This window comes from Balaenoptera borealis (genome assembly GCF_965194805.1).
Source record: "Balaenoptera borealis genome assembly, chromosome: 9".
Taxonomy (NCBI): Eukaryota; Metazoa; Chordata; class Mammalia; order Artiodactyla; family Balaenopteridae; genus Balaenoptera; species Balaenoptera borealis.
The window spans coordinates 44,345,875-44,372,580 of record NC_138873.1 but is presented as its reverse complement, the minus strand read 5'-3'; the positions used below and the strand labels follow the sequence as shown (position 1 = coordinate 44,372,580).

Genomic DNA, 26,706 nt, shown 5'->3' with positions numbered 1-26,706 from the left:
ACAGGTTCTTTGTGTAAAGAGTCAACTTTACACAAAGGCAATGAAAATACACTTGGAGCCCAGGGGGTGGTGTGCAACCTTTCTTTACTATGAAGCATTTCTGTTTTTATGAATCCTCATTCAGTTTGTGAAGAGATAGAATTTCATGGATCTCTGACGTTCTCTTTCTCCTTACCTGTTATCTTTTCTATTCATCTCCTCTTTCCCTCTCCACGAACCTGGATCCTCCCCACTTATTCTTTGTGTCCAAGGTCAAGGAGACCCAATAGATCTTTGACTGGGAATTCTAGACCTGTGTACATATTACAGTAGCTGCAGACACATATGGCTATTGCACACTTACAATGTGATTAGTGTGACTGAGGAAATGAATTTTTATTTTAGTTTAATTTTAATTAATTTAGATTTAAAAACTGAAGCTACTAAACAACACTAAACACAGTAAGATTGTTTTGGTAGGACTGCATTTTACTGTAAACTTTGAAAACTTAGCATTGAATTGAGATGTGCTAAAAGTGTAAAATACACACTAGAGTTCAAAGATTTAGTATAAAAAAGAATGTAAAATGTCTATAATCATTTTTATATTAGCTAAATGTTGAAATAATATTTTGGATAATTAATCTAAATAAAATATGTTGTTAAAATTTATGTTACCTGTTTCTTTTTACTTTTTTAATGTGATTATTAGAAAATTTATATATGTGTCTCTCATATTTCTAATGAACGGCACTTTCTAGATTCTTGCATTCTTCAAGATGGAGCAATTCAAGATTGAATACAAACGAGCCATTCTCTTGGTTATATAGATCACCTTTCATAGCATAAATTCAATGCCAAGAGACTTGCCTCCCTCTCCAGGGTAAGGAAAACAAAAAAGTATGGAGAACAAACCGCATCTTGAAGCAATCACCAGTTCCAACACTCAGCACCACGGAGAGTATCAGATTAGCTGCCTTCAGGGGGTGGGTAATAAAGGCATTGGGAGAAGCGAATTTTGATGGCTGGGTTGGGAGAGAAAGGAGATGAAGGTGTAAACAAGTAGGAGAATATTCCAGGGCATGGAACATTTTCAAGACAGCTAGTTGAGTGCTGACTTCAGAGGGAGACCCTTAGACATGAATATCTTGGGTTTCTGGAGGGGTGAGTGTACTATAGAGGAGAAAGAGGAAACTGAGCAGAAGATGGAAACATCCCAAAATAAGTTTTGGGGTGGATTGTCGACAAACATCCTTGAAGGCATCCGTTTAAAATCCATGGCTTACGACATCACTTCTGATATCAGATAACATTCTTCTTCCAGATTCTACTCCTGGTCTTCTGTGGTATTGGTTTGAAAGTCCTTCCATTGATGCTGCAGCTGCCTCAGTGACCTTATTTTGTTCTTAGTACCTACCTCAATGTCCTTTTGAAGAGATAGCTGAGTAGGTGGGGAACAAACAATTTCCCCATAGCCTTCTAAAGTCCAAAAATGTAGAATTTCAGTGGTGATTGTTTATGTCATTTAAACTCACTGATATAATTTTAGATATTTACTACATCCAATCCTCTCATTTTACAGATAAGTGAGAGAGAGACAGACAGAGACAGAGACTGACAGAGAGACAGAGATGGAGAGAGGCTGAGAGATGATGTGCCTTGCCCAGGATTAGCCACTAGTCAGGATCAGCTGAAGCCACTAGAACTGGGACTGTATCTGCAGGATCCTGAGACCTAGTTGAGGTCTACCACTACCTTATTACTTACGCCAGTTTTAACTGATGGTGCCACACTAATTGGTACTTTGACTTATAATTTGAGTTCTCTGCAGAGCCTAGTAGATTCTGGACTGCTATATGCTTATGGTCTGGTAAAGATGATCATTTATTTAATCCAGTACATTTTGAATTTTAAATATGTTCTGGTCACAAACAAAATATATTTTGTACGATTTTTAGGGGATAAAAATGACACTAAAATTTCTAACCAAATAAGCTTTGGGATAAGAAAGTATTCTCAAAGAACATTCTTTACCTTTCATTTTATTTCCTGGCCTGACCATCAGTAATATTTCCTGAGAAAAGGAAGGAATTTGGTTATTACCAGCTATCTAAAAATTAAATGAATTAAAATTAAATGCTATTTTAAAATATTTCAGAATTAGCATTCAAATAAATAGCTTGCCTTGATGATTACAAATCAAGAGTAGCTTCAGGAGGCCGAAGCTATAACCCAAGCCTATATATGAGAAAAGTCATATCTACAGCTTCTCAAAAATATGGAAAATTCTTACAAATGGTACTGTTCCTATAGAGAATGCAATATACAGTATCTAGAAACTGTCTTTATATAGTGACATTGATATTGTATAATTTCATCCATTTTTCCAGTAAGAAGGGATAAGTACAGCAACTGTGTAGGTCGTATACTTTTTTTCATTACCATAAGAAAATGAAAAAAACAGACTCTCTTAGGATGGATTATGAAATATGTAGAATTCATGCTTACTATTTTACAAGGAGTTATTTGTATATGAAATCTTGCGGACTCGAGATTGAAAACGTGTGATTTACAAGCAAAGAAAAAAACAGCTTTAAATCTTAGTGCCCTGCATTTCAAATTTCTGGCTGATTTATAAGTCTTTTAAATCCCATGCTATTAAACAATTCAAAACTCTTATGGCTATATATGTTTAGCTAATATTAACCGCTCAACCAGCCAGCCCGTGGCATTTTGCATGCTATTCTTCATTTTTTCCGTCTGTATTTTTCCTCATCCAGCTTTTTCAGAAATGTTATTCCTATTCCTGTCACACTGTCGCCTTTTAGTCTGTCTTGCAAGAATGTAACATCAGCAGCCAAATGAACCTAGGAAAGACAAAAAGAAAAAAAAACAAAACAGGCCTGAGTCATTCAGGTTTTAAAAAAAAAACCTCTAATTTTTTCTGTCTTTATTTTCAGTTTGATTTACCCCATAAAGAGCTGACTTTCCTTACAAAATGATAAAAAAAGAGCTTTTTCTGTGGATGAAGGGCCCTTTACTGTGTGTCCTCCATTGATGATCTGGCTGTGGTCAGCTCTGTGTGTGAGTCTGCAAAGAGAGGGGTGGTCCTGGACATGCTCAACCTGGTTGATTCTGGGGCAAGCCCAGGATGTGGGCCCCTTTTTACTCACAGTACAGGTCTAAAGTAAGGCTCCATCTCAGGAAGAATACAAATTCCCAACTCAAAGATAGCCTTGACTCAATGTGCCTTGCCAAGCAGAACTTCCAAGGATAAATGGCTTCTTAAAATGATTCTTCTCCAATTGACTTGCTATACATCCCTCTGTCATTAGCTCAGTAACATAATCACTTGTCCTAACAACATTTAGCAATTACTTATGGCTTTGAGAGCTGTGAAAAAACACCAGCTAAATAAATTATAAGTATAAAATTAAAAATCGAAATTATAGACATGACTATTTGATACCCAGGCCTTCTTTTCCACGATAAAGCATTTCTCATTTCCCAGACATTGAAGCAAACCCTAGGGCTTGCTTCTCTATTCATTAAAATATACTCACACAAGAGCAGCATATTGCTGACCTACCCTCAATAGAGTACCTGTTCAGCTATTTTAAGTTACTGGGATAAATAAGATATAAGCAAAAGTACCTAGTAAAAAATACCTAGTAGTTAAATTATGACAAAGACACAAAAGATTTTATGGGGAAAAAATGAGAGTGAATTTAGCTTCCATATTTCAAAGTGCACTGTACATATGAACTACCATATGACCCAGCAATCCCACTACTGGGCATATACCCTGAGAAAACCATAATTCAAAAAGAGTCATGTACCACAATGTTCATTGCAGCTCTATATACAATAGCCAGGACATGGAAGCAACCTAAGTGTCCATCGAAAGATGAATGGATAAAGAAGATGTGACACATATATAAAATGGAATATTACTCAGCCATAAAAAGAAACGAAATTGAGTTATTTGTAGTGAGGTGGATGGGCCTAGAGTCTGTCATACAGAGTGAAGTAAGTCAGAAAGAGAAAAACAAATACACTATGCTAACATATATATATGGAATCTAAAAAAAAAAAAAAAAAAGGTTCCAAAGAACCTAGGGGCAGGACAGGAATAGAGAAGCAGATGTAGAGAATGGACTTGAGGACACAGGGAGGAGAAATGGTAAGCTGGGACGAGTGAGAGAGTGGCATGGACCTATATACACTACCAAATGTAAAATAGATAGCTAGTGGGAAGCAGCCGCATAGCACAGGGAGATCAGCTCAGTGCTTTGGGGCCACCTAGAGGGGTGAGATAGGGAGAGTGGGAGGGAGACGCAAGAGGGAGGGAATATGGGGATATATGTATATGTATAGCTGATTATACAGCAGCAACTAACACAACGATGTAAAGCAATTATACTCCAATAAAAATGTTAAAAAAAATACCTAGTAAAAGCAAATAATAAGTGAAAAGGCCTCGGTCTAGTAGGCAGTTAATTAATATTTATTGAGTCTTATCTGACTCACTCCCCTCTCTCACTAAGAATTCCCTGGCCAACCAGCCTGCATTTGTTAAACCGAAGACTTTGGTGCACCAAGTTATCTGCTCCTGTAGCATGCAAAAGCCATGCTTTTGTGATGCTCACCATCCAATAGAAGGATGTACAGTGCACTTTGAAATATGGAAGCTAAATTCACTCTCATTTTTTCCCCATAAGATCTTTTTTGTCTTTGTCATAATTTAACTGAAAATCAGTTAAAATAACAAAAAGACTACATTGAAATTATTTGGATATTTGGGACCACATGAAGTCTGATACATATTTGTCATTCAGCACATATAATCAACTGTTACCCATGAAAGCTGGAGACTTCTTTATCCTATTTCGGACCTGATTTTTTTTTCCCAATCTACATGTGAATCACACTGAACTAATTCAACTTCCTTGTCCCTTGAACGAAATATTATTTTTGTGCCTTTGGACAAGGTCCTCCTTTTACCTGGAATATTATTTTCCCCTTACCCCAAGACCTTCACCTAACTGCTTTTTATCTTTCAGATGTCAGCTCAGAGTTTCCCTAGGAAAGCTTCCCTGCCCACCTCCCACCCCACTCCACCCCACCCCACCCCACCCCAGGTCCTCCCGTGGCCCTAAGTCATTTGACTTCTCTACTGGACAGAAGATTCTTGAAGGGCAATAACTGTGTTTCGTTCATCTGTGTGTGCTCAGTGCCTCTTAACAGATGCCGATCACTGTCTTAGTTAAATCAATGAATAATTCAGGTGTGGAAGCCAGCCTCCAAAATGGCCCACAGTGACCCCGCCTCCTATCATTCAGGTAGTCCCCTCCAGCGTTGCCCCAGAGTTGACAGCACCTGTTGTGATTAGATCTACAAAGAGACCTATGCGGCAAAGAACTTCATGAAGCCTCTAACCGACTGCGAGAAAGACACTGAAGCCACGTGAGTGAGCTTGGAAGTAGATTCCCAGCCTTAGTCAAGCCTTCAGAGACTGTAGCCCTGACCAACCGCTTGATTGCATGTGCATTAAGCTGTGAAAGGCTTTGAATCACAGCCACCTAGCAAAGCTGCTACCAGATTTCTGATCCTCAGAAACTGTGTGAGATAATAAATATTTGTTGTTTTAAGAGGCTACATTTGGGGGTAGTTACACAGCACTAGATAATGAATATACCTGGCAAAATAGAGTCTGTGCCTTACCATTTCCAGGGTCCCTCTGATAATCCCACAGAGTAAATTGCAGTAGCACAGAGAAGATCGCCCAGCAGGGAGCTCTTCCACAAACTCCACCAGAGGATTCTTGTCTGGAATCAGGGAAAATTCATTTCTGCTTGAATTGTTACAGGTCACACTTGGTGTAATTCCCAAGTACATCTTGAAAGCAACCTAGTAAACAGGAAAAAATTTACAAAACTTGGTCTAGAACAAAGAACTGTTAGTAACACACCCAAATACCTTTTCCCAGGCACAATGGTTAAGCTCGTGGAGTTTGGAGTCAGAAAGCCTGGGTTCACACTCAGCTTTGAAATTTACTGACCCTCTGACTTGTGCAAGTCTTCAACCCTTTTATTTTCATGGAGTATCCTAAAGGACAAGTTTTCTGTGGAAACAATATGGTTTATGAAACTCAGAGTTAAGGCATCATTTTTGAAAAAATCTTTTTCAAAAGTGAATATCCTTTAGGAGGGTAAGAAATAAAAATATTACTAATCACCAGCATACTAGCGTAATGTTTGTCACATGAGCCTAGTAAAGGATAAGATCCTGAATTAGAAGGGACCCAAGACACACCTGCCACAACAGGAAGGCGACAGAGCAGAGGGCAGAGGGTGCCATGGGAAGATTAAACCCAAGGGTGTGTTTTGGGAAGTGGAGGGAGCTGTGACACCAAGGATGACAAGTCTCTGAGAAGGAACAAGGGTTAGTGGTGGGAGGCACATAAGTGAGTCATAAAGCAGCTTCTCAAAAAAGTCTGCTGTTTTAAAGAGCTGAAAGAAATCTACAATGTAGAGACAGAGGAAGCCTTGGAGACTGTTTCTTGCATACCTCCAGTTTCTCAAATGAGTAAACTGGGACTCAGAGAAGTAAAATGACATGGTTAAGGTTACATTGTAACTTAGTTCCCTGGCTTCTAGTGCAAGGGACTTCCTTGTCACAACACATACAGGCCTGGAATCTGAAGTTCATTCATGGAAATTTGTCAGCTTGACTGTTGTTGTCTTTCAAGTGCCTTAATTAATTTAATTTTAAAATTAAAAGCAATGTAGGACAGATATGGAGACAATTTCCTTAAATTATTTATAATTAGAAGTACTAAAAGTTTCACCATTCATTCATTCATTCAATAGTACTCACTGAGCACTGCCTGTCTAGTACAGCGCCTGGCACACTGTGGAGTGGAGTGTGGCGTTCGATAACTATTTGAAAAAAGAATTATTGAGTAAGCATCCGTTCTGTGTTTGACATCATATTTATGCCCAGAATACAAAATGCAATAAGATGTAGTTCCTGTTTTATAAGAGCTCACAGTTAAAGAGGAGCTATAGATATTAAAAAAATAACTGCAATACTATGATAAGCTCTGCAAGTACAATGTTATATATTAGGTAGCCACTCTTGAAATAGTCACAGAATAAGAAGCTTCTACCCTGTTTATGAATATTGAGTGAAAGTTTGCCAGGGGAACAAGGTCAGGTGTGTGTGTGTGTGTGTGTGCGTGTGGGATATTCCAGATAGAAGGAACATGTCAAGGGCATGAAATACCATGGTGAGGTTCAGCGGAAGTTGGCATCTATCAATTTGTGGGCAACAGGGAGCCCCAAAGGTGTGAGTAGGCTAGGGAGGAACTGGTTTTCTGTTTTAGAGGGATCTCCTTCATGTCAGCATAGAGGATGGATTTAGGGTTGAGAATGGGGGTGGGCATGAGGTCACAGGCAGAGATACCAATCAAGAGGTTACTATGAAAGTCTAGGAAAGAAATGATTAGGACCCTTCTCACTTTGTCTTTCATTCAAAACTCAAACTCTCCCTGAACTTTTCCATGTAAATTTCAAATAGCCCAACTCCTAAAATTTGTCAATGTCATTTGTCACTAGTCAGTTAAAGAGGATGTAAAATGAATCTTCCAGATCTGAAGTCAAAGTGCAAAAGTCTTAAGTAACAAGAGAAAAATACCATCATGAAACTCTAGGCTAGGAGGCTTGATTTGGCTCCCAATCAATTGGCTGACACCCTATTTCTGCTAATGTTGATTCCTCTGGTTGGAAAATTCCTAGACTATTATTATCTGTGGAGTTGCAATTTCTTTCTGAGTCTCAATCCAAGCCACATGGAAATAACATAAAAATTGAGGCTGTTCACTTTGAATTTACTCTAATTCTCAGTGTTTTGGCTCTAGTTTCATGGCCTAATATCCACCAGTAGGAGGCATTATCTGAACGCTGTTGGGAAATATTCATTCCTAGGGAATGACATTGTTTCCTTATCTGGCTGAATTCAGTCTGAGAAGGAGGACTGTTGCTTCTAACGAAGAAAGAGCTCCACCCTCGGCCACTGCCACAGCTGCTCTGCCAATAAATAAGAGCAAAACGTTTTCCCTTTGTGTATCTCCAACATGGATGCTTTTCAGGGGATTTTAAAATTCATCCTCAACCAGAAAACTGTTATTGGCTACAGCTTTTTGGCTCTGCTGACTGTGGGAGGTGAGCGTCTCTTTTCACTCGTGGCTTTTAAGTGTCCCTGCAGCACTGAGAATGTGGTGTACGGATTGGTTTTCCTTTTTGCTCCCGCCTGGGTGTTACTGATCCTGGGATTCTTTCTGAACAACAGGTCATGGAGACTCTTCACAGGCTGCTGTGTGAATCCCAGGAAAATCTTCCCCAGGGGCCACAGCTGCCGCTTCTTCTACGTCCTCGGTCAGATCACTCTGAGTTCATTGGTGGCTCCAGTGATGTGGCTTTCTGTGGCTTTGCTCAATGGGACTTTTTATGAATGTGCCATGAGTGGGACCAAAAGTTCAAGACTCCTGGGGCTGATTTGCAAGGGCAAGCCCAAAGAGTGCTGGGATGAACTTCACAAAGTACCTTGCGGCAAAATCAGCATGACCCCTACGGACAACGAAGAACTGAAACTGTCCCTGCAAGCCCAGTCTCAGGTAAGAAAGGACAAACATGACTTTTTTCTTTTTTTCCCCAGAGTGAGCTTGAAGTATTCTCTCTGTACTCTGTTGAGCCAGGGCTGAGTCTGAATCCTCCTAAAACATTTTGAAACTAAGTGGAAACTGGAACACGGGGCAGCATTAAGACAATCTGAGGAAAAGCTTTTCAGTGGTTGCTTGACTAGTAAAATTGCTGATTGGAGTGTCTTTTTCATTGCTGAAAAGAAATTCTCCTCTGAGTTATACATATGTAAATACTTATGTACTTTAAAACAATCTCTCTGGGTTGATTTTGTAAATAATGCATGACACTAACTCATAACAGAGTGTTAATGGCAGAGTAATTAGAAATGACTGCCGTCTATTAATTATTTTCAAACTGGTTTCTCAGAAAAACACACACGTCTATTAAAATATAGCTGAACGAAATGAGATAATACTTTTCAAAGTTGCACATAATATAATTAGTGTAGAGATTCCCTTGCATGATTTCTGACAACTGCTATCTCTATGTATAAATACTGTCAAGATGGAGAAGAAAGAACTTCCTGTATAAAGTGGGTGTTGGCAGTCTCTAAATAGCCTTCAGTGAAACGGGACCATATTCTCCAGGGAGGTTTCGTCCTGTACTCTGTGCTCTACAGCTAAAAAAGTTCTTACATTACTTTAGAAGCTCAAGATTTGGGGCACTGTTTTATTTAACAGCAGGAAATTGTAGCTTTACCTAACTGACGCAAGGAAGTAGCTTGTCATCCTTCCAGGTACGTGAGCACGAATCCAGATGTGAGCCTGGCCCTGGCCTCAGGAAAAGACTGAATTCCTACTTGTGAGGAGCAGGAATGACATTCCCCAAATCAAAACAAGCACTAAGAGTAGATAAACAGATCCACACTTTGTCAGGAATGCTATTTGTTTAAGAATAAATGTGCTGAAAATAGTGTAATTTTACTTTTTTTCAGCATAGACTCGCCTTTTCAACAACACATGAAGGCAAAATCTTTTTCTAAAATCATACTTTCCAAAACCGCTTGGCAATATAGTCATACTCTCTTCATAAACTGATAAGCCTGAATATGCTCCCCAAACAAAATCTTTTGTTTCATGCATAAAGTGCATCTTAGATAAAAACACGCCAGGCTCCCAAACGTCTTCCTTCTTTGGTTGAAGGAAGGTATTAACTACAAGTGTTATGATACAATGAGTGATTTATGATTTGTGTCCTCGGGCACCAGGCTCCATTCAGGTAGATCCAAACACTTGTCGCTGTGTGAACTTTTCTTCTCTAAACAGAGGCATAAGGAAATCATGCACATCCTCCCATAGCTTAGCCTGGGCACGCTGACCTGTTTACTTTTCAGAGGAATGAGAAGGGCCTGGGGCTGATTCCTAGGAGAAGAGGCATAAGAGATGTGGACAAAGGGAGCTGTGTCACAGCAGGTGCTGACCACAGTGTTTCCCACAGGCAGGAGCGACAAAGAGTCCAGACCAACAGCTGGGTATGCGGCTGGGGGTAAAAGGCGCCGCGTCCATGGGTGCAGCAGAGAAACGGAATCCAGCTGGGTGGCTTGCTATTCTTCGGGAAGGTAGGGTAGAGCAGTGGCAAGAACTCCGTCTTGGAGTTCGCTCTCCTTGGGTTTGAGTACTGATTCTACCACTTACCAGCTATGCGGCCCAGAGCTACTGGTTTGACCCCTCAGAGTCCCAGTTTCCTCATAGTTTCCTCCTGCCTTGGAGGGGTGCTGGAAGGTCTAGTAGGTGATGGACGTAAATGGATATAAAGCTGCTGGCACGGAGTAAGTGTTCTAAACTTAGTAGAAAAACGCCAGGGTTTGAGGGAGGAGACTCGTGCAGAATGGGACATCTTGAGGGCTGGGGTGGGAGCATCCACCATGTCTAGGTAGACCCCGGGTACCATGAATTAGGGAAGAAGAGAGGGCTCAGCGCTCAGGGCTCAGCGCTCAGGTGAGAGCGAGTGGAAGGTAAGGTCATGCAATGGGGGGAGGGGGAGTCTGAAGCTGATCAAACAGCTGATGACACGGCAGAATTGGTTCAGATACTGAGGTGAGATGGCCTACTGGCCTACAGGAGAACCGGCTGTGTGGACAAAGAAAGGTAGAGGTTAAAGAAAAGAGGAAGATCCAACCACAAGTGACTAAAGTAAATGTGAGGACTTTCACACGATGGGAGCTGTGCTTCATTTGTTAAATCACGTCAGAAAGATATCCTGTGTTCAGCAATGCTTTTACATAGACATGGATACGTTTGAAAAATAGCAGCATGTGACAATGGCTGATACTTTCTGAGTCACGTGTATCTCTACATCATCTCATTTTAATGCCCCAAATTACCCTCTGAGGTAGGTAAGCCCCACTTTACAACTGAGAAACCTGAGGCATGGAGAATAGCCACAGAAAGGAGAAAGCTGAGATTTAAACCCAACTAGTGGCAACCCAGAGTTAGCATTCATATGAGGTCTGAGACCCTGTACAATGACCTCCATAGTCTGGAGTTGGAATTTGGGAAACACTGGTTTAAAGCATTGGAGCATATCTGTGGTTCTGTTACGGTCTGAATGGGTTCATTTGCAGATTGTTTCTGTGTTCAAATAGGTCCATCCGCTGAGAAATACTAAGGGCCATTTAACTAAAATGTCAAGAGAAACTTTGAAAGAGCTTTGTTAGCTGTCCACATATGAAATTAATTCCAATTGTGAAAAATATAATTAGAACAACAAAAAGTTTAGAAGATAAGTTGAGCTGCTTAGACTTCTGTTTTTAAAGTTCAGAAAAAAACCCCAGCAGAACCAGTTCGTATTCAGAGAGGAATTTGTTTTTTCCAATTACCAAAATTCAGAACCAGCAAATCCTGAAGGTTTGCAATGACTCTATTTTTTTTTCTTGGCTTTTATGCAGGCTTCCGATTCTTAGAGCTTCAGTTTCCTTATTGTGTTACGTTTGTCTCACTTTATCCTGGATAATGAGCGATGATACTTCTCTCAGGGAGGGTCTGCGGCTCTCTGCAAACAATGTAACAAGGGAAAAATCAGTCACGGGCCATGAAGATGCACGTATCAACGCCTGAAAGCACTCCGCTAAGGAGCTGGTCATTTGCTCAAATGACCACGTTTACTCATGTACAGAATTCTTTCCTCTAATAGCTAGTACTATTTGAGGGCTTGGTTTTTCCAGTTCTTGGATAATCTATATTTTTGCTCATTTCCATTTGCCTGCCTTCTGGGTCTTTCTTTGCATACCAGCAATGGTGGGTAGGATAGAGAATAGAGGTTAGGTAAACCCTAACTTTATTTGACTGTAAAAAAAAAACCCTGTCGTTAGTAATTGAGATGAAGGATTTCAACTGAGGTCTGGTATTAAATTAGCCATACACTTCCCAATAACACTACCCCGGCTCCCTGAGAAGTGGCTTTGCTTTTGAGGTCCTCAGTATCTCTTTCTTTCTAAGATTCTAGGATGGTTCCTGATTTGTTCAGCATCTTTCTTCTCTCTGCTCACCACTTGTTATGCTCGCTGCCGATCAAAAGTTAGCTACCTTCAGCTGAGTTTTTGGAAGACGTATGCACAAAAGGAGAAGGAGCAGTTGGAAAATACATTCCTGGACTATGCCAAAAGGCTGAGTGAGAGGAACCTGAAATGCTTCTTCGAAAACAAGAGGCCAGAGGTCTTCTCCATGCCTACCTTTGCGGCCTGGGAGTCTGCTTCAGAGCTGCATTCTTTCCACCCAAACCAGCAACACTACAGCGTCCTCCACAGGGTGGTGGAAGATGGTCTGGAACTTCGCCCTGAGGATGATGAGACTACAATGGTGCTTGCGGATGCTGTTCAAAATGTGCAGCTCGCCCACCATCACTGACTCGTGGCGTCTAGACATCTTCCTACTGCGTCAACAGCTACCCGAGCATCTCTGCGTTTTCTCACATTTAGTGTTTCTTTATAAGACAATAACACAAAGGGAAGCAGCTTTGCAGCTCCCAGCTACAGACAGTGTCATGTGCTCAAACTGATGCTGAGTGACCGGCCAAGGATGGTGACAGAGGTGCTGTCGCATTTGTTGGGGGTTGGGCTCAGGGGCTTCAAGTTCTAAGATTTTAAGATCGACAGTGAGACTCATGCAAGAAGGTCTGCCACTCTGTGTAAATATGGTCATGGCATCCGGGGGTAGCAGTGGTGACTTGTGAGTGAGTGTGGTACTCTTAACAGACTTCTGTACAGTGGGATCTGCAGCGTAGTTGGTAGAAATCCTCACTCAGTAAATCTATCCTACTGCCTTTCAAGGATGTGTGAAATTCTATCATTTGAAATTCATTTCCTTGGAATCTGAAGACACCGGTTCTCAAAATAACACATTAAAAGAATATGATGCCTAAAATTCAGAGCTCTTCACATGTTTCCACTCTGCACTGAAAGTAGACCCTTACGGTCAGGGCTGTATTATGACTTTTGTGGGCTCTAGGCACTTTTACCTTCATGAACCCATTTCTACATTAAAAAATACACATGTACACATACACACAAGCACACATATACATACATATATATATATTTATGACTGTATTGTTATAGACATATATTAATATTACATGTTAAAACTTTTTTTCAACCTTGAAGTTCATTTATTTCCTTGTGACTTTATAAGAAATTAAAAACACTTTTGTGGGCATTTACAGAATGCAAATTTTGCATTCTATTATGTAATATATCCACATTAGTTTAACTATATAGGTATATTAATTCCCTCTAAATCTCTGAGTGGGATTGATATTTAAGGGAGAGGCACCATGTTTTACGCTGTGGCTCACATCTTATACCACAGAGAGTCCTTGCCTCCTAGCTGGAGAATCCTGGGGATGAACTCCTTATTACCATGGAACATTATCCCAAATTGGGGAAAGGATCCTATAGGTATAAGACCTGAAACATAACCTTGGGAACTTGGAGGTGCAGAGTCAGGTTGTGTGTGTGTGTTTGTGTGTGTGTAGATGGGAGAGTGGGAGGTGGGGGCTGTGATGTTGCAATATTTGAAATATTGTTTGGGTTTTAGACATGGTATGTGATAAATGTTTAACAACTGGCTCTCAAAAAAAAAACAAACCCTGATTTGAGGTGTTTGCCAATTTCTATGATGCAATTTCAATTACCAAGGTGATGTCACTGAAAGCAGAGTTAGGAAGAGATGCTAAACATGGGCTCTATGAGCCAGAACTTTCTAAGAAGTTTTTATAGCTAGTTTGTTTTTTTTTTTTTTTTTTTGCATTTACTTTGATTCTAGCCAGACCATCTCCTGTGCAACTTTGGTGCATCTGAGTTTCACCGTAATAAACCTAACCATGGGAAATTAAACTTGGCTCAGTGGCTCCAACTGAGAGATGGAGTCTCTTTCTCTTCTTGATTCTGACCTTAATGAACCAATAGAATGTAGCAGAAGTGAATCCAGATTGCAGAATTGTTGCAGCTTATGCCTTGGTCTCCAGCAATGCTCAGCCTGGTAAAAACCAGCCACCATGTAAGAAGTCCAATTACCCTGAGAGCACCAAGCTCTGAAGAAAGCCAAGCTAGCCAAAGGGAGAGAGAGAGAGAAAGAGAGAAGAAGAGAGAGAGAGAGAGATTAAAAAGAGTTAGTTGGCTAACTCCAACTCTTTGAGTCATTCTATTGATAGGTAAAGTACCAGGCATCTGAGTGAAGAAGTCATTTTGGACATTCCAGCCTCAGCAGAAAAGACATGGAGAAGAGCCAGGGAACCCAACCGACAGCCAGAAAAAAGGTCCCAGGTCTATGGTCTGAGTGAAGTCATTCCAGCCATCAGACTTTCGAGCCACACCATCTGAGGCTGCAGACATTACAAAGGGGTCCCCACTATGTCCTGTCCAAATCCCCGATCCAGAAAATCATGAGCTTAAAAAAATATTTGTTGTTTTAAGCCATCAGATTTGGGGGCACTATGAAGTAAGATAGCCTGAACACTAATATGTGAAAATCAGAATTTATTAAAAGAGAGAAATTAGAGGCAAATTGAATTTATACATAGATTTATACAAAAATTCTCCCTATGCATAGGTGTTTCCTTAATAATTTTTTCCTCTTGATTTCAGTAAGCAGTATATCCTCTATGGAATGATTTGATAGATGCTGAATAGGTACCTCTCTAAACTAGCTCCACCAAAGCCTGACATTCATTTTTAATGATTTTTGGTTAAATTTTGGTTTTCTTTAAAATATTTCAGCACAAAAAAAGGGGGAGCTGATAGTTGAAACAAGATGGGCAAAGTACTGATACTTATTGAAGCTGGATAGTAGGTACTTGGGACTTACTACATATTCTCTTTATATTTGTGTAGGTTTGAAATTTTTCATAACAGTTATATAATGAAATAAACTATGTGCTCTGTTCTTTTTGCTGAAGTTTTGTCAATCAACTCCTGCTTGCCTGGAGTTTACCCTCTAGTATTATTCTCAGAAAAAGTTCTCAGGAATCCAATTCCCCGAATTTTTACATATTCAAGTTATTGGCCTATTCTATACTTGAAGGACAGTTTAGCTCGTTCACACTTTCTTTACTTGAGTATATTTTAAGTGTTACTCCACTGTCTTGTCATTGAATTCTGTTAAGGAAACATCTGATGCCATCCTAATTTATTATTATCATGATGTTTTTAACCTATATTCTCACAAAATTCTTTCTTCATCTTTAAAGTCCAAAAACAGTACCAAATATGCTTTCAGACAGGTCTTTTGGATCAATTTTCCCTGCTACAATTTATACTCTTTCATTATGGAGAAATATTTTCTCTTGTTTCAAGAAAATAGAGTTTGTGAGTTTCCCATTATTCTCCTTGTTGCTCTATATGATTTTTAAGAAAACTTATGGTTTTAGATTCAGAACTAAGCCACTGCTATGTTCCTATTGGAATCTCATTAATTTAATAATAATTTTAAAAAGCTAAGTTATTTTGTATAACCCATTCCTACCCTCTCCTTCTCCTTTGCCCATTCATGCAACCAGAATAAAGTCAATACTTGCAGCCCCTCACCTATGAGGTGAATAGCAAGGAGCAGTGGATCTGTACATGCACCTTTTATATGGCAGCTGCAAGGATGAAGACTTTTCTCGTTTGTGTGGTTGCTGCCTTGATTGTTATCATGTATTCAACCAATCCCATCATTGCCCAAAGTTCCCAGGGGAACCTAGATTGCCCTGAGGAGCTGACACAAGGAAGGATCTGTCTCCAGTTCTAATCATTTATAGCAGTGGCTTCTGACTAAACCTAAATGAAGCCCCAAATGTGTACTGGGAAATAATGAGACTTTAGAAGAGGTAGAAGGGCAAGCTGAGCTACTGAGGCTGGACTTGAGCATGGAGCGTAACCCCAGAAGGAGGCCTGGGGTTACTTGTAGGCAAGGCAAGTGTCAGTGGCTTTGTACTTATACCTACTGGAGTAGGGTTTTGGTCAAGAGCATTAGGTTAGTTTAATCCCTTTTGGAGGTTGGAAGATTCTTTTTTTTTTTTTTTTAACTTAAAAAAAAATTATATTTATTTATTTATTTTTGGCTGCATTGGGTCTTCGTTGCTGCGTGTGGGCTGTCTCTAGTTGCGGCGAGCGGGGGCTACTCTTCATTGCGGTGCGTGGGCTTCTCCTTGCGGTGGCTTCTCTTGTTGTGAGTCTCGGCACACGGGCTTCAGTAGTTGTGGCTTGCGGGCTCTAGAGCGCAGGCTCAGTAGTTGTGGCTCACGGGCTTAGTTGCTCTGCGGCATGTGGGATCTTCCTGGACCAGGGCTCAAACCCGTGTCCCCTGCAATGGCAGGTGGATTCTTAACCACTGCGCCACCAGGGAGCTCAGAAGATTCTTATTACAAACATAAAATGTCATATTTGAGTCTGGAAGAAAACTGCTTTTAGGTTACTTCAAATAATATTTTCAAAGTTCAGTAGTTTGTTAGAATTGAGTTATGCCGAAAGAATACTTGCCCAGCTGTGAGAGAGATCATATTCTAAATTTTGCTATTCCATCGAAGAGGAAAGGCAGAATTAAAATTTATTAGCAAACTATTATGTGCTGGATACTTTACATAAGATTTATATTTAAAATTTCACAAGCACACTCGGAAGGATTATTGTTTCCATTTTTTATGAATAACGCTAAATTTCAAAAAGGTTAAGTTTAAGCCGCAGGTAAGAGATAGAGCTTAAATTTGGACCTGAATTAGTCTGATTCCTAACCTCCATCACATAAATGCTGCCTCATGTTGGTATATTCTCGAGTGTTCATTTAATCTTTTGAAGCAAGTTTTCTCACTTGTAATATTAGAGTGTTGGATCAGAATTTCTTTCAATTCTGTCATCCTAAATCTTAAGGCCAGTAGCACGTGAATTCCCAGTCAGTTGGCTTCTTGATGTACTCCTGGGAATTGATGCCTATCTCCAAGTTTCTTGGCCTCCGTCTGGGTCCCTGGCCTCTTTCTCTTTCAGCACAGCTTTTCCACCTTGGGTTTCTAGATATTTGAGACAATTATGCTCTAACTATGCTTCTAGTTCTCTATATTGATGAGGTCAACTTCTCATTTTATTTCCTTAGGTAAAAATGACAATTGATAAAGAAGGAATTTTCAGCAAGGGAAAGTTCATAAAAGATTTAGAATAGTCCCCAAACGTTAACTTTTATACCTTTTAGAGCACATCTTTCTGTCTGTCTGTGTGAACAGCTCTCTCTTCACAGTTTCAAATTTCCTGACCCTACAGCTACACCAATGCCAGAGAAAAATCTTTAAACGTTTTAAATTGTATTGAAAACAGATTCAATTGGGAAAAATGAATTAATCAATTTACCTAATCACATTCTCTAGATCATTTCAAGGAATAGGATAAAGTAAGAAAAGTTATCAACTCAGGCGACTATTGAATAATTTTGCTTTAGAAAATACCTCAGAATATATGCATCCTTTGGCAGAATACATAACCTATAAAATGATTACTAGTTGCATTGTAACAACATTTTATTCTTAGATTTTAACATAAAAGATGTGCTTCTGCAATAATAATAATTGCTGATGATATCAACAGATCAAGATGATTCTCCCAGGAGTTTTGTTGGTATTTGTGCCATGAGAGGAAACACGAGGGATAGTGCTTTTAAAACGCTTGCTTCCTTAAACAATTGGCTAACTATGAGTGAGTTTCACTGACCCTATATAGGAAGTAAAGTGGTTAAAGAAATATGCAGACAAATATAGAGTTACAGACCGGTGTTTGATCAATATCCATCTTCTTTGGAGTGAAGGTCCTGGGAGACAAAACTTCTCTCCCTACCTCCTCTGCGAGAGATAAGCTAGTTATCCCAACCACTGGTGGGCTTTGTTTTAATCGAGACTATCCTTGATTACATCTCTCTAATGTTTTCCACTTTTTTTCCAATGACATTTTATTTTATTTGAAACACTTAAAGGAGACAAAATGAGTGGTAACTCTGGAAGAATTTGGACTGAGGGACGAGATGGGTAGCAGTCATCACATGCCACCTTGCCTCTGCAGTGATCACCCTAGAGCACCGAGGAACGCAGTTTGAAAACCCCTGCTCTAGGGCACTGGATGCCCATTAAGATCACCTGGGGAGCATTAAAAAAGTTCTGATGCCTGAGTCTTATTCCCAGAGAGTGTGAGTTAATTGGTCAAAATCAGGGCCTGGGCATCAGGATTTTGGGGGGAAAGTTCCAGGAGATTCTATGGGGGAGTCAGGATTGATAACCATTACCCTGGAGCCTCACTGAGAGGTCAGGGCAAGTCTGGACAAAATCTTACTTCTGACACAAACTAAGAGTCACACCAAGCAGGGCTGACCAAGAGCGTGGCTGGCCTTCCATGTGTCTCTGAGTGTGGCTGGCCTTCCCCATGTGTTTCTGAATGTTTAGGCTCAGATAAAGGTTGCTTGAGCCTTGGGGGTTTTGTTTCCCAGAGTATTTCCTCAACTGTTTTCATCTCCCGGTAAGGAATTTCACTGTAAATAGTTACACTAATGAAACGTTCCCCATGCGATTGCTATTTTCAATCTACACACTTAGGTTTGTTTCATAAGTCAGTCTCTCATGAGTTTCTTCCAAATAAGTTAAGCAATAGGAATAAAAACAAGAATCTCCAATGGAAACTTAGGACAGCCTAGATTTTCATGGGCTGAGATATCTGGAAGAATGAAAACTTCCTTCTGGAACATCTTTGGTAATAGTGCTAAGGAGACAAGATGCCTAGAGAAAGCCACTTTGCTTGTGAGACTGGATCATGAACAGGAGTGGAAGATGGACATTCATAAGTAAGGGGAGATAACTTGCAGAATTTACTGAGAATTGAGCCTTAAGAGATACTTTTCTGTGACTAAAAGAAAAATAATGTTACACAAACGTAGTCACAATAAAAGTTTAAGCGTAATTTTCCTGCAGATGCCTTGCCTTCATATTGGGAATCTGCCCTAAGTAATTGATGCAGTCTTCTGGGTTACACCTAATCAGTCTGCAGAATCCACAGAACTTGTGGTTATGCACACAAGCTTGTCCACAAATGAAAACTTCCTACGCTTTTCTTCTTTCTCCTCTCCCAGAGGTACAAAGGGGAACAGAGCAAGTGTGTGGGTGTTTATATAAGGCAGTTCTTGCTTACTCAGAGGGGACAATTAAGCCTAAATGGTTATGTTTGTTTAAACAAATTTCTTATCTTTAATAATTCCTCCGCCATATTTCTGGACCAAATGGTAAGAATTTTCAAAATATTTTGTGTGTTCCTTTTGCTGTTAATATTCACCATTTTTAAATATTGAGAATTTTATGACTATAAAGGGTTTTTCTTTCCTTTTAATTTTTTCCACTCCCGTCTTCCTTGCTCAAAAATGTTACTCAGAAGGAAAATGGCCTGACATTCAGCTAACTGTGAGGCCATCCTTCTCTGGAATGCTGTGTGGTGCTGTGCTGTGACTTCTATGGAATTCAATCCCTGTTTACCAAGGGCTCCCACTTATTTTAATATCATATGTTGGAAAAAGTAAAGTAATTCAATAGACCTCTACCACTAAATTGTGAGTTAGCCTTTGAAAAATAGTAAGTAATAGCAAAGAAAGATGTTCTATTTAGGCTTAATCTGATTAGCTTCCATTGCTTGATGGAGGGATGAAAGGAAGCAGTAACCCTAGGAAGGGGTTGGGAATTAGGCACACACGGTGCATTAACCCTGGGACCCACCTCTGCCTGCGCTGTGCTAAGAACTGCCCTCTGACCTCGTCTCCAGTCCACCCTGTTGGTTGTGAATCTGACCCTCCAGGGCTGCCCAGACTCTTGTGATGAGTGACCGAGTCTGTCACTTGGCTTCTTCCCACCCTTCAGCTCCCTGCATGAGTCACAGGTAAGGAACGCCTGGCTCCCGAATGCAACATAGACTCTGAGGACCTCAGTTTCCCACTTCAATCTTTTGGGTGGGGTTAGGGGCCCATGACATCATGGCTAAATACTCAATCTTCTATTTACAAATTATTCTAGTATAAAACAGTGGCAAGATACCTAAATGTTTTAGGATTGGGGAATCTTTGCGACAGAGTCACAATTCCTGGCTGTCTGATGGAGGTGAAATTAGTGGTAGCCACCCTGCACCCTCTCCCCCTTCCCACGCTACACTGATGAGATTCCTGGCAGGTTATCTTTGAGTTGCCTGACGTGGATAGATTTGAGCTGAGTGGAAGTTGGCCTCCAGTAGTATGTGTGTGGGGAGCACATGTTCCAGAAGAAGGAAGGCTGAGCCAGGGCATATTATCCTCTGGCGATGCTGACCACTAGGCAGAGGCAATGACATGCTCCCAGCCCTGATACGGTAAAAGCAAAATACATCACGGCAAAATACAGTCCTCCACATCAGTGAGAGATTTCAACAAAGGGCAGGCATTGCCTAGCAATAAAAATGTTCCAAGTCTCCCTCTATTTTATGCCATTCAGGCTGCATTTCTTCATCTATCCCTTTAAGTAAGTGGTGTGTAAAAGGAAGGGGTTTGTGTCTGTCTATGTGTGTCTGTGTGTTGGGTGGGAGGGTGGTGTGGGAATGGAGGTAACTTTAAAATTGAGATTTAAATTTTCATGCTGGTAAAAGAAAGAAAAAAAAAAAACATTCAAAGCACAGAAAAGAGCCTCTCCATTCTGTGCACAGAATTATGATGTCAACATAAACCTGCGTGTTGTGCGTGGTACTGGGTGCGTTCCATTTAGGCTTATACTCAGAATTGTGAAATATGGTAATTTTCAGGGAAAGTACTTCTTTTAAAAATGTACATTGTTTAGAAAATGAAAGAAGCCAAATATCGGGGGGAAAAAAGGAGAGAAAGTAAAATACAGAAACATAAGGAACAAAACTGTTTGTTTTGTTTTTAAGAGAAAAAAATATATCCTAAGATATGCTGATGTCTCTGACTTGAATGGCCTGGTTCAAGTTCACTTCACCTGGGCAGTTTTTCTATTCACATAAAAAATCAGGTCATCTCTGGTAACATTCTCTGAAAAAACACAGACTGCCAAGAGAAAGGACTGCAAGGGATTTAGAAAAAGAGAAACAAAAGCAAAAGCCCCATAGGATTAGAGAACCAGAATTTTTCTGATTGGTTCCTTTATAAGAAATTCAAAAGAAAAACCTAATACTATCTACTGTAGTACAACATCATTTTTCTTAGGAGAACCTGGTTGTCTCCCTTCCACCAAAGCATTCCTCTGAGTTCACCGTTCTAAGAAACGTCTGCCCCCCCCCCATTCTTGCTAATGGTCTAAAATATTTACTTTCAACTAACAATGTGGTTTCACTTGGACTGCCTCATGGGGGAAGTATTTTTTTTTTGGCGAAAGGTTTGCTTACTTGATTATTATCTCCAAAATGCATAACAATGACAATTCCCTACTTCGATACCTTATAGTTAGCATGCTAAATGGAGCCTGCAACACTATTCTATACAGGACTTCTAGCTTCTGGAACAAAGGAAAACAAACACCAGCATCAGTAAGGTGAATAAAGTGAGCAGAGCATTCATAGGTAAAGTAAGACCCATAAATTACTGCTACTAATTTCCTAGACAGGAAGAACAAGTTCTTTGCCAATTACTTTTCCCCATTTGGGGAAAACTCAGGATGTTTTTCATAACCAAATACCCTTCCTTAGGGGTTCCCTACGATGGCCATGCTTTGTGTCTCATTACCCTGTTGTTTTGGCCACAGATAATGGACAAGGATGGGCATTTGAGAACCCGGACTGTCAGTGCATAGTTTGGCTATAGGCCTGGAAGTGGCTTAGCATGGAAACTCTACCCAGCAGAGGGCTAGTGATTGGCTGCACAGGCTAGAGACTCTTTTTGGGACTTTGAATGTGAGACACACAGAGAGAGTCACAGTTTGGATGATTGGGCAGAAGACAAAAAGTGCCTGGGGAGAAGAGAGTAAGCAGAAACCAAGAGGCAGCAGAATCACTGAGATGGAGAGAAGATATAGAAGAATAGAATGATATTAGTAGGTAGCTGCAAGAACATAATAACCAGAGAGTAGTTGAGTCGCCAAAATGGCAGAAGACTGAAGTAGGGAACCATAAATGTCTGCTACTGAGACGACAAGACAGACTGAATTTCTGTTCTTCCATGAGGCCTAGCTGTCGTGTCCCAGAATATCCTCACAATAAACCCCTATTACCTGACAACCCAAATGCCAGCAACATAAAGAAGCCTACCTAACACAATTTGGCTCCATGATGAGTTTTAGGATACATTTCAAATATTTTCCACAATAAATGGGATTGATTTATTTAAATGATCATTTTTGTCTCCAGCATCTCCTGATAATAAAACTGACCATAAGTATGTTTGGAAAGCATGAGATATATTTTTGTGTAACTAAAGAGATGTTTTTTAGATCTTAGACCAGAGAAAGGTACAATTGTATTTTCTATTTGCCCTTATAATAAACTGGAAGAGATATGAGCCCATTAAGTAAGTTAAGTGAAATATAATATCTACTGATTTGATTACCTCTTTAATGTTTGCATTTTGTAATCACAATTGACATCAATGTAGCAAGAATGAATCTTGTCCCGAAACTTTCTACACTCATATAAATCATGGAAAAAATAAACGTTTCTATAAAATTATCAAGATGAGTTTACTGTCTATTCTTTAATGACAGTCAGTTATTTTCCTGTCCAGGATCCTATTGTAATTCAAATCTTGTTATTGTGAGCAACCAGACATTTTTGGAGCATTGAATTTTCACCATAGTAAATATTGCTTGAACTAAGGGGGCTTTTGCCGGTAGTGAGAGTTAGGGTAAGAGGGGAAGGGATAGGAAAGAGTCTTTAATTTGGAGATGAATGTGGCCCACTGCCCTCTTCTGGACAGAATAGGAGGAGCAACAGTGTGTAGATGTGTGAAAAAAAAAATCTTCAAATATTTTGTAAATTCACTTCTATATTTAATGAATGTCTACAATGTGCTGGTTTGCCATGGCGTGGTGGGCCAAACCCCAAGAATGTCTGAAATTTCCCTTCCTTTGGAAAAGCTTACAGACGTGATGGGGAAATTAATTTCCCAGAAATGAACCATAACGTCACTGGATAATCTAAGAAAGTATCAAGTCAAATTTTATGTCTATTAACGTAACTTGAGAAAACTTCATATTATTTTCATTCTTTGTAAAACATTTTTGCTCTAGTTGGATGGAGAATAGGAATATATACAAAAGAAGCTGGCCAGCAGCAAGTTCTTAGAAGATCAACAGGCACAAAATACAGTAAAACTGTGTGTCACATACTGATTAAAACATTAAACTAAAAGGCAGATTTATACTGCTCTATTTTCATAATAAAGATGTTCTCAGTAAAGTTGATCATGAGTTCCCTTACCTTTCCAAGGTTTCAACTTATACTATTCAAAGGAAAAGATCTCATTTTTGCTTTCCAGAATTTCTAACAAGCACAATATATGGAGTTCCAATTTTTCAACCTAAGGATCAGAATTTCAAGTTTTATAAGTCCGTTTCTATTTTTTATATATTTTATATCATACTTTTCTCTTTTTAAAAATTTCATCTTACTGTGACAACACCAATGATGTGATGTTTTTACTGAAAAATCATAAATTCCCTCTATACCCTTCAGAACAACCATCATAATGACATTGACCTGACAGTAAAAAGCTTTCCCAGCTTTGATGAACAGAGTTTGCACCAGGCCAAGTATTTGTAAACACTATCAGTAACTAGAAGGCCCGGATGCTCTAAGGGAGGCTTTGGAAGCTACGATCAGCACACTCATCTATTTATGATCTAGTTCTGTGTCCAGAGTTTAGCTAGGGAAAGCAATACCTGAAAATCAGGAGAACTACAGCTGGAAGACGTCTCACCTCACGGATGAGGAAAACGAGGTTTGGACAGGCTAAATGACTTGCTCAGGGTCACACAGTGGGAATGTGGATGAGCAGGATATGTACTCATATTTAATCTCCATTACATTGGACTTGGTTAGACCACCGCCTGAATCTGATGAGGATCAGAGCTCCTCATGTTTAACCCGTAACGGCAACACCATAATATTTCTTGTCAAGCCTATCCTTTACGATTATCTTGATTTAAATGATCAAGTTTATCTCTGATTAGCTTCTCCTAATAATAAAACTTTTATCGTAAATGTGTTTGGAAACCATGAAATATATTTTTGTATAACTAAGGAGCTTTCTTTTAGACCTTAGACCGGAGAGAAGTACAACTTTATTTTCGGCTTGCTCTTATAATAAACACAGGGATATATGCCTGTTAAGTTAAACCCTCTAATATTTCATTACTACAAGTAAAATCAACTATGGTAACTCTACTGTAAATTCCACATTTTCATTTTTCTCAGAATGATGATCATAATAGGAGAAAATCTTCAAAGCTCTATTTTATATTTTATTTTTTTATTGAAGTATAGTTGATTTACAATGTTGTGTTAGTTTCCAGTGTACAGCAAAGTGATTCAGTTGTGTGTGTGTATATATATATATATATATATATATATATATATATATATTCTATTCAAAGGTATATTTTAAAGAAACAATTAATTTTTGGAAAAAGCACTAGAATAAAGTCAGAAGAATTAAATTCTAAGCTGGCTTTTTTTTCTCTGAAAACCATAAATTTTTAAAATTGAAGTATAGTTGACTTACAATACTGTATTTGTTTTAGGTGTATAACACAGTGATTTGATATTTTTATAGATTACACACCATACAAAGTTATTAAAAATATTGTCTATATTCCTTGTGCTGCACATTACATTCCTGTTACTTGTTTATTTTATAGCTGGTAGTTTGTACCTCTTAATCCCCTTCAACTATTTCACCCCTCCTCCCATCCCTGCTCTGGCAACCACTAGTTTGTTCTCTGTATCTGTGAGTCTGTTTCTGTATTTTTATGTCTGCTCATTTGTTTTGCTTTTTAGATTCCACGTATAAGTAAAGTCATACAGTCTTTGTCTTTCTCTGTCTGACTTATCTCACTTAGCATAATACCCCCTAGGTCCATCCATGTTATTGCAAATGGCAAGATTTTGTTCTTTTTTTAAATAGCTGAGTAGTATTCCATTATATATATATGTGTGTTCCACATCTTCTTTATCCATTCATCTATTGAGGGGCACTTAGATTGCTTCCATAGCTTGACTATTGTAAACAATGCTGCAATGAACATAGGGGTGCATATATCTTTTCTTTAATTAGTGTTTTTGTTTTCTTCAAGTAAGTACCCAGGAGTGGAATTGCTGGATCCTATGATAGTTCTACTTTTAATTTTTTATTTTAGGAATCTCCATACTGTTTTCCATAGTAGCTGTACCAATTTACATCCCCACGAAAAGTTAAACTGGCTTTTCTTACTATGTGGTTGTGGTGACATCATCTAAGTCTTAATTACAGCATCAGTAAAATGAGGCTAATGACAGATGCCCTTTTTACTTCACAAGTAAAAGAAAACGTTGCATGATTGATATTCATGGAATAAATGTCCCTTCCTATTATTTTATGCTTTATAGCAACCTGAATGGCAATTGTCAGAAATAACGTTCAGCTCTAGATGCGATTTGTTGAAATAGAAGAAGAGCTGGTATATTGGAGCAAGAGAAGCCAAAAGAGGAAGACCAACTACATTCCACAAGAATGAAAGACTTCTGCTCACATTGTATCTAAATATTTATTCACATCTTCATCTTTTTCATAATCCTTACAGAGTTGGGCAACCAGAACTCCATAGGTGAGGACAAAGAGATCTTTGTTCTGGGGAAAAAAGGATAGTTTTATGTTACAGGCAAAGTTATGAACAATATATTACTCTTTCTTTTCACAAAATTTTCCAGTTGGAAGCAGCCTTTGAGATCATCTGTTCATTTCTTCCACCCCACCCCTACCCCCATAAAAACTGCAACAATTTTCACTTTTGAGAACAAATTGTACCCATATTTGGATACAATGCTGGGTGAAAAGAGCTGTGAAATAAATTTCTTAACATGAGAACGTCTTTCTGTGCATTTGCTTATATTATCTAACTTCCAATGTGTTTTCATGGAGGAAGTTTTTTAAATACTAATTGATAATATAAATTCTTATTGCTCTAGAATGGCCTTTGCCACATGCTGACCATGTTTGCAGTTGGAAGGAATAATTGGGTGAGACTCCTCATGAGTCTGCACAATCCCTAATGGGTTCCAGGTCTGCCAAGGAGACCGTCGGGCTGAACCCAACCAATTTGTGAGTTTTTTTCTTTATACTTAGAGAAGAAGGAGAATTTGCACTTTCCTTATAGATCTCCAAAATATGTACTGTTTTTCAGAGTAAATTAAAAATGAAAAATAAAACTGAGGATAACTTGGGTTTAGTTTATCAAAGATGTGTTGAAAGTATGGAAAAAAGAAAACGCAAAGCTCTATCAATCCCTTTTAAAAAGTCTCTCTGCTTTGCATCTGCTATTGAGTACGAAGAAAGAGGATATTGGAGATAATTTGTTCCAATTC

General features: G+C 39.2%; 2 protein-coding genes across 2 annotated transcripts; one reads left to right on the top strand and one right to left on the bottom strand.

The window, feature by feature from the left end:
* Positions 1 to 858: 858 nt before the first annotated feature.
* TRAPPC3L (trafficking protein particle complex subunit 3L) lies at positions 859 to 26,020 on the bottom strand (the record flags this gene model as incomplete). The annotated part of the gene is made up of 4 exons (XM_082406083.1): positions 859 to 2,846; positions 5,704 to 5,889; positions 9,856 to 10,045; positions 25,875 to 26,020. Coding segments are annotated over 4 exons (642 nt in total), but the record flags the coding sequence as incomplete, so codon positions are not given.
* On the top strand, positions 6,924 to 13,045 carry CALHM5 (calcium homeostasis modulator family member 5). Its single transcript, XM_082405187.1, has 2 exons — positions 6,924 to 8,656; positions 12,122 to 13,045. Exons 1-2 carry the CDS (start codon positions 8,117 to 8,119, stop codon positions 12,527 to 12,529), a joined length of 948 nt encoding a protein of 315 aa, XP_082261313.1. The 5' UTR covers positions 6,924 to 8,116; the 3' UTR covers positions 12,530 to 13,045.
* Positions 26,021 to 26,706: the final 686 nt, after the last annotated feature.

Excerpts from the sequence above, each read along its gene's own strand:
- CALHM5 (XM_082405187.1), top strand. The coding sequence starts at position 8,117 with ATGGATGCTTTTCAGGGGATTTTAAAATTCATCCTCAACCAGAAAACT. Across the intron at positions 8,657-12,121 it reads CCCTGCAAGCCCAGTCTCAG|ATTCTAGGATGGTTCCTGAT; the intron begins GTAAGAAAGGAC and ends TTTCTTTCTAAG.